This window comes from Phaethon aethereus (genome assembly GCF_964289735.1).
Source record: "Phaethon aethereus genome assembly, chromosome: 11".
Taxonomy (NCBI): Eukaryota; Metazoa; Chordata; class Aves; order Phaethontiformes; family Phaethontidae; genus Phaethon; species Phaethon aethereus.
In genome coordinates, this window is record NC_138587.1 from 17,136,013 (window position 1) to 17,144,207 (window position 8,195).

Genomic DNA, 8,195 nt, shown 5'->3' on the forward strand with positions numbered 1-8,195 from the left:
GACTTGACTCATTACAGTCAATGTATATAGAGCATTGCAGCTGCTGTAGGGGTTTTTTGTTATATTGCTTGCTTAAGCCATGAGCAGATAGCTGGGAAGGCTGCCTCATTCCTGGGTTCAGGCCTCCCACTGCAGGAAATCATCTTTTGACACCTAGCCCTCAGGGTAGTACCGCTTAGGGAATACTTCTACTGACAAACTGGTTTTCAGCAAAGACAAATCCTATGCAAAAACCCCTGTGGTTTTCTAAGGCTGTGTAAAACCTCTGACAGGAAAAAAACTGCAGTAAGAAGCATGGGGAAAAAAAAAGTATTTTTATTTGGATTTTCATCCTTATAGAACTTACACATGCAGGTCATCTGCTTCACTGGGGAATCTTGCAACATGTATAACAAATCATGGAAGCAAGAGTGGGGACTTGGTGAGATGGGAAGCTTGTCCAGACCTGAATTTGCCTGGCTAATGAACAGGTTGAGAAGCAGATCCTCAGAGTTCAAGGCCCAGCTCTGTTTGGCATGTCTTCCGCACTGCTGTTCCTGATGTAATGAGTTTAAGCGCTCATGATTCAGCACTGCAGACAAATTTGAACAAACTGGTTTTATTTTACTTGGAGCTTTTCTACTAAATCAGCTGATGTACTTAAGCACTTTGGTTCTCATCAGTGCTACTGCTACAAAACCAGCCTTGCTGTCAGAAATGGCCTGAATGAATACAAAAAGTGTTAGCAAGTGGTGTGGACTGAGAGTTGTTAGAAATCTGTTGCATTACATACTAATATACCTAAATGCTCTTAAGTAACAGTAAGGCGTGTATCTTTACACAGGAGGCTCCTGTACGCCAATGTGTGGCATTGTCTGTTTTGAGCTGGTGCTGCCTACAAATGGCAGCTTTCTCAAGAGGTCCAGCCTACTGCTCCAGCATTTGCGTTAGGCAGCCGTGGCCATGCCCAGTGCTGTCTTAGCAGCAGCTCCTGGGTTTTCAGTACAGCTCATGTTACAGCAAATGGGTATGAGGGATGCTTCAGCTCACGCACCCAATTTTACACAACTTAGTTCAAGTCCGATTAAAATCCAGCTCTTGAGACTGGTTGGATCTCAATTGATCCTCAGCCTTCAATATTAAAAGGGGAGCGGGGTCACTAGAAATGTGTATTTGAGGCTTGCTGTATGGCAGAGATCTTAGGAATAGTACCCTTCAGCTGACGTGGCCCCTTTTGCAATTTCTCCTTGGCCCAACAAAGAGAAAGGAGTAAGGGGAATGATTTGTTGACCACTATTCCTTTCTTGTGTGTTCTTAAGGAGCTAATGTTCTTGTTTATCTTCTGCCTAAGTGCTGGCTGTGCATTTTCAGGTTCCGCTGCAGATGGTTTTGCTGGAAGAGAGTGTACCTGCACAGCAGAAATCCCTCAGTCTCGGGTTGGTGCTTAATAGCACCACAGAAGGGGGACACAGAGATCCTGCATGTCATGCTAACAGTCAGTCCTCGTCCCTGTTGTGTAGTGGGATGACAAATACAGAGATGTCATCGTAGGATGCCTCGTGGCTGTCATCCAGCATCCACTGGTGGCCTCTCTTCTTTCCTCTTGCTCTGCATACCAAGCACTTGGCCAGTTCTGAAAATCTGTGGTGGAAAAAAATGCAAGGTTTGGGTTAACATGGCACTATTCCCTTAAGAACAACACTGAGATGTGGCTTTATGTTGTCAGAATAGTAGGGGTTTTTTTAAGAGACCAGCTTTATCATTGTTCTTTAGGCTGGGGAAAGATTAGGAGGCAATTTCCAGAGTCACAGGAAACTGGACTCTGCTGGGCCGTGCTGGAGCTGACCTAGAAGCAGAGTGATCTCAGCCTGCTTTTGGTCTGACCAGGTTGTCTGGAAGGGAGAACGATGGCAAAGCTGCTATTACCTGTCAGGATCTGTCCTGTTTTCTGCAAGGAAGCTCCTGACCATATGGGCCACCTCTTTGTTGCACAGAACATCCCAAAGGCCATCGGTTGCCATGATGAGGACATCGTCTTCCTTTATGTCATGCACAGCAAAGTCAAATACATTCACCTGGAAAGCACAGGAGTAAATCAGTGCCAATTCCTGCAGTGTGCTGAGGGGTCAGGGAGATGACTCTTCCCCCGACAGGTGACAAGGTGGGACCAGGGTGCTGTGAATCTTCTACGTCCCCTTGCTGCAATGCTTCTATTCCTCTGTCTTGGGGATTCCCTGGGCAGCATGCAGAGAGATGGGGGATGGAAAAACACCTGCCCATCTGTAAAAGGTGGGTGCTACAGAGGAGCAGCGCGTTTAATTCCATCCTGCAATTCCCATGTGCCGCGACTGACCTTGGGAATGCAGGAGAGGAAAGGTTTGACTTCGATGTTGGTGTCGATGACTTTGAGTTGATGATCCCCCAGACCTCGAGAGACAGCCAGAGTCCCCAGCAAGCGAGCCTGGCCCCAAAGAGAGCAAAACAGTATTGAAATGTAAGAATGTGGCAGCTTCAAAGGCTGATGTGTGGCTTGTCCTGACTGATCTACTTGTTGCCTGTAGGACCCCTCCCCAGGCATCACCCAGGGCAGTCCCTGGAGACTTCAGAGATGGAGGAGTGATCAGAATCCATGGCGTGATGTGAGCATGGAGATAGCCAGCCTGCATGTGGATGGCTTGTGGTGGCCCATGGCGTGCTCTGGAGTTAGTACATGTACTCTGCGTAATGCTACAGACCCAGGAAGCCCACAGTGGCATCTGCTCTTGATTTGGGGTGGCGAAGAAGATTATTGGGTTTGTTTGGGGAAGGGTCCTTTCTCCTGGCAAAGGAGGTTCTGCACTGACTCCTTGCCAAGGGGGTGGCATGCGGTTTGTAGCACTGGGGGAGGTGATGGGGCTCTTTCTGCACAACCCCAGCAGGTAGACGCTGGATGTGTGCAGTCATTGCTTCTCCCTGCCTCCTCCGCGCTCCTTTTCTCAGCCTCTCCTTGAGGAAGAGGTTTGTGGGAAAAGTGATAGTTAGAGCTGGAGGAGGCAGTCCAAAGTGGGATCTGATGAAATAGTCCTCATCTGAAATGAGTTCTCATCTGCAAGGGGAGATGAGGAAAAGGCAGGTGGGCTCAGGGCCGCTGTCTGCTCTGCTAGAAGGTTTCTGGAGGGTGCAACATCTGGAGGGCTGTGGTAGTGAAGGGAGCTGCTGTACTGGGGCTGTGGGACTGCACCATGCCGGAGAGCCCCAGAGCGTGACCGTGAGTGACAAGGACACCGAGGACCTCCAGTAGACTTGGCTCTGCCTTCCCAGTGTGTAAAGCATTAAGCTACCTGCTTCCCATGACCGTGGACAAGAGGATACTTGAGGTCGGCTTTCTCCACCATCTTGTATCCCCTAGAACAGAGGATTTGGCGTTGATTTGGGATTTGTCTGACTTGAAGGTACAACACAGCTAGAGCATTTCAACTGTGATTCAACCCTTGTGGTGCCCTCATGCACAGGCAGCTGAGGCAGGGGCAATGTGAGTTGCTGTAGCAGATGCAGTGAAGATGACCCTTTGCTGAATGCCCAGGTGTTTTTCCCTCCCCCTTCCTCTCCATCTTGTACCTGCACCAGCCCCACCTCACAGGAGCCCAGAAGGACCATCTCAACTGTTCTCCAACCACCGTGCGAGTGCACCAGTCCTTCAGTCAGGGGCGAGGCTTCTCGCAGCATCCTTCACTTGATGGTGCAAAGCTGTGCCAGATCAAGCCCACCACTCTCACCAGTGGCCTGTGCCCCTTCTCCCTTTACCTCCCCATCGCTATGAGCAGGTAGAGCTGCCCTGTGCTGCACCCTTATCCTCAGGCAGAAAGGACTCACCAGCCCTGCATGAAATAATCCCGGTACAGGACTTTCTGGCCCACGTCGTCTCCCTTCAACCTCCGTGGAAACTCAAAGCGTGTGAACTCACTGTCCAGGAGCTTGGGGAAAAGAAAAGCCTGCAAGAGGGAGTGAAGGTGTGAGGATGGACAGGCTCTGCTTCAATGGAGTACGGCTTCTGTCTCAGGAATGGCACTCCCAGCAGCAGAATGGAGAACAGAACTGGGAAAGCACATCCCAAGGATGTCAGCATCTCCCATATTCAACCAACAGGCTTAGTCTTGCCCTGAGCCCACCTTGGCTGGTGCCCAATGGTATTCTGGCCACACAGTGGCCTTCGAGGAAAGCTGGTGGTGCTCTTGCCACAAGCCCTGTCTGACCCAGTAGGATGCCTGCAGCTGGATTGCCTGATGTGTGGAAGGAGTCACTCACCAAGTGCTGGATTCGCTGCCTCTCTGTCTCGGGTGTGAACTCGCAGCTCATGGGCACAATGTTGTCCTTCAGAACAAGAATTGCCCTACGAGGGGGAAGAGGCAAAGAGCCAAGCTGTGTCCTCCCACTTGCCCATTATTGCAGCCCTCCTCTTACCAAGACTAGCCCTAGGGTCAGCCAGGTGTGGGACCAGGGGTAACCAGCGGCAGAGCAAGGCCAGAGAATAGCTCTGCACCCAGGAACGTTTAGAAGTGCCAGTGTATTAAATAACTCTTGTAATTTCACTGTTGCAGCAGAGAACTGAGCCTGCCTGGTTTGACAATGGTAGAGCTCACTGCTAGAAGAATGGTGGGCCAATGCCAGCTGAAGAAGCTCTTTAAGATGCTCTGAAATCACCTTCCACTTTTAAACACCTGCCAGGCTGAGCTTACTGCTGCACTACTCCCCCAACACTGCCCAGCGACAGGGCAGTGTTAGGCCCTTGAAATCCTGAAACCCTTCCAAGGAGGCACAAGAGCATCCATCCATCTAACAGGCCCTGTGGCAAGCAGGAGGGAAATGGCTGGGCTGCACATTTACCTTCTATAGGGTTAAATAAGGTGCTGGAAACCCTGCTTATCTCCCAGCTCTTGTTCCCCACCAACTTCCCCCTTTTATTGTGGCTCACCTGCTGTCCCCAGCGTTAGCCACATACAGCTTTCCCTGGAAATAAAGAGCAGCCAGAGCAGTGCAGCCTCCCGTCTGGTTCGTAGCTTCCATCTCCTGACCAATGACTTCATCCTGTTGGTTTAAACAAGTTTGGAGAGAGACATGAACCAGGCTGCTGCTTTCCGCAGCTGCCTTGTGCCTCCCAGCAGAAATCCAGAGCCAACTGATTGCAGATGGGCCATGAGAAACCAGCAAAGTGAGACAATGTTGCTTCAGTACAGCCAACAAAGCTGTTGCTACTGGACTAAAGACTGTTTTAGGAGTGTGATGGGGAGATCTCAAACTTGCACACACTGTACGAGTCTGACAATAGCCACCATCTAGCCCTAAAGAAGCGTATCGCCTGGGTGCAGTTTAGCAGAGATGCTGTAGCTTTGCTCTGGGTCAGCACTGCCCATGTGCAACAGATCTGAGGCAGATCTTGGGGAGCTCACCCAGCGTGATCTCAGCACACTTAAACGTCTGCCTGAATGTTCGTGCCTGCTCCATGAGCTACAGAACTGCAGACCTTGCCCACCATGGGTAGCGAGGAGGGACAGACTGACTGCTCGGGGCAGCACGACTGGTGCCCTGCACGGGGTACTCACGCATTCCTGGAAGGCATTCTCCAGGGCTCCCACCACCAGGTCTTCTGCATGGATGTGCTTCTCCTCCACGAACTGGGGGTCACTGTCGCAAACGCAGCGTCCGCTCAGATGCATAGGGGGATGGGCCTCGATGATGCCTCCTACAACCTCCTCCAGCTTCTGTTTGATGCAGTAGTGCAAATAGTTGGAGGCGATGATGGCAGCTTCTGGGCCACCGTGGCCATCAAATAGTGCCCAGTAGTAACCAGTCAGAAACTGCAGTGGGGAAGAAGGACAAGACAGCAACGGGGAGCTTCAGAGAGGGGGAAGACAGGGGCTGGAGAGAGGTCGTACAGACAGCAGGCTCGCAGCCAGGACGTTGGTGTACGTGTTTTGCCTGGCTCTTCCACCCCACCTGTTCTTCCACCCCACCTACCCTTCCCTGCTGCCAGTTAGTCCCCTGCATCGTTCAAACTCATGTGATGCCCATGTGCTGCTCTGCCAGACACATCATCTGAGCTGTGAGCAGCTGGATTCGCAGCCGCTCACCCGCACGCGCCATTCCTCTGCGTCTGAGGGCAGATAGGGCTACTCCATTTCACAAGAGGCGAGGCAGAGCTGCTCCTGGGTGAGAGCATCCCATGTGCTGCTGTCCCCTGGTGATGACAACACACACTGGCCCTTGAAAGCAGAGCGAGGACAGCAAAGGAAAGGTGAGGGCACCAAGTAAAGGGCTCGGATGACCTCAGATGGCACAAGTTATGGGCCAGGGAAGTAGGAATGGCACGTACAAGCGGAGCTGGGCGTTTGCTGGCCAGACACAGGGTATACGGGTCCCCTAAATGCATCCAAGGAAGGGTTTCAGCATGTGGGCATGTAGGACTGATGGGGCAACCCCATGTTTCCTGTACCTGGGCCCTTGGGTGCGGACCAGGGCTGGCAGCAGGGTGAGCACAGCCTGCCCGTGGGCTATACCTGCGTGGAGCACAGGATCAGCCATTTCTCATCCTCCTCCAGGCCTGGCTCTCTCCTCCGGATGGAGATCTGACAGCAGGCTGCCTGGTCCTCATTGAACTCCGACTTCTCGGCATTGATAACCCTGGGGACGCAAACGCTCTAGGTAAAGGGTGCTGGATGTGCTGCACCTCGTCTGCTCCCAGCCAGCTGTGCTGGGTGCTCTACAGCTGTTGCGAATGGCTTACACCTTGCCCTGTCCTTCCAGCCCCACGCTCCTGGCTCCCTTTTCAAACTCGAGGATCTCTTTGCTGGGAACCTAAATAAGTCCTTTATGTGCAGCAGGGAAAAGCTCATCCGGGGACACAGGGATGACCGGTTTTGGAGCACCCTGGCCTCAGGCAGCCTTTGTCAGCAGCCCACGCTATGCTACTTCCTTGGCAAAACTACCATCATCGTTTTTCCTTCCAGCCTTGCTGATGTTTGTCCCTGGATGGGATTTTGCTCTCCTTGCACAGCTCAGAGATTTCTGAGATTCCCGTCTCACCCTCCCTTTGCTTTTAAGGCGCTTGGCTAGGAGCAAGGGGATGGACACCTACTGCCTCTAGCCCCCAAAACCACCCACTGCCCCAAACATCCTCCCTGCTCCCCCATCTCCCTGCAAGGGAGGGTTTTCTGCCCGCCGCTGCCCAACACAGCAGTCCCATGGTAGAGCCCTGCCTGATCAGCTCCCTGCAACCAGAGCGCGGAGCAGGGGACGGGCAACATCCCAGCAGTAAAATTACAGTGGGACTGTAATTCTGGGGATGCATTAGGGGATGAGCTGACCTGATGCTGCTCTCGGGGCTGCCCCTGACACTTGTCACAAGAATGGTGACATGCTCTGTGGCTGGCAAGGTGCAGGCAGCTAAATGCTGGCAGGGAGCTGGGCAGGTGTGTCCCACGCTGCTGCCAGCCACCGATGGGAAGGGAGAAGGGCCGAGGAAAACATGCCGCCACATCAAACCTGGCACTGCTGCTGCGACCGGCGGAGGAAGCCGCTCCCCTCCCTGCAGGCAGATGCGGGCAGGGGGCCGATTTCTGCCTGCGAGCCGTCCCTCTCCAGGGGAAGGCTGAAGCTCCGTGCTTGGGCCGGGGCTGCAGCCGAGGGCAGCAGCGTGGGGGAAGAAGTGGGGTGCGACCACTTCCCTGGGCGCCTTCCCTGGAGTCCCCTAAGCCCCCCACGCGCCCCCCACGCACCTCCAACCCCCCACAAGACCAGGCAGACCCTGGGCAAACCCCCAAAGCTGCACTACCCCCTCCCAAGCACACCGGGAGCCCCTCTAGCTTCCCACCCCCCAGGGGTCTCCCGGAGACCCCTTCCTGGGGCGGCCCCGCTGCCGGCCCGCACTCACTCAGCGTAGCCCGCGCCCCAAAGTAGGGGCCGCTCGGGCCCGGTGCCCCGCACGGCCCGCCCGCCCCGCGGGCTCTCCTCGACGCCGCCACCACGCAGGAACTTGGGCCGGCGGTAGCGGAGGGCTGCGGGCGGCGGGCCCGGCCCAGGCCCCTGCGCGCCGCCGGGCCGCTCGGCGGGGCCGCCCCGCCGCAAGCGCCTCAGCCACTCGGCAGACATGGCGGGGCCCGTCTCAGGCATGCGCGGCGCTGCCGCCGAGCTCCGCCAGGCGGCGCCGCAGTGCGGCCCCGGCGCGGCGGCTCCGCCCGGGG

General features: G+C 54.5%; 1 protein-coding gene across 1 annotated transcript; it reads right to left on the bottom strand.

The window, feature by feature from the left end:
* Nucleotides 1–1,475: 1,475 nt before the first annotated feature.
* On the bottom strand, nucleotides 1,476–8,103 carry PPM1M (protein phosphatase, Mg2+/Mn2+ dependent 1M; the record flags this gene model as incomplete). The annotated part of the gene is made up of 10 exons (XM_082004451.1): nucleotides 1,476–1,620; nucleotides 1,906–2,054; nucleotides 2,333–2,440; nucleotides 3,300–3,363; nucleotides 3,832–3,950; nucleotides 4,264–4,348; nucleotides 4,931–5,043; nucleotides 5,559–5,813; nucleotides 6,513–6,636; nucleotides 7,886–8,103. The coding sequence occupies 10 exons, from the start codon at nucleotides 8,101–8,103 to the stop codon at nucleotides 1,476–1,478; spliced, it is 1,380 nt and encodes a 459-aa protein (XP_081860577.1).
* Between the last annotated feature and the right edge of the window lie 92 nt (nucleotides 8,104–8,195).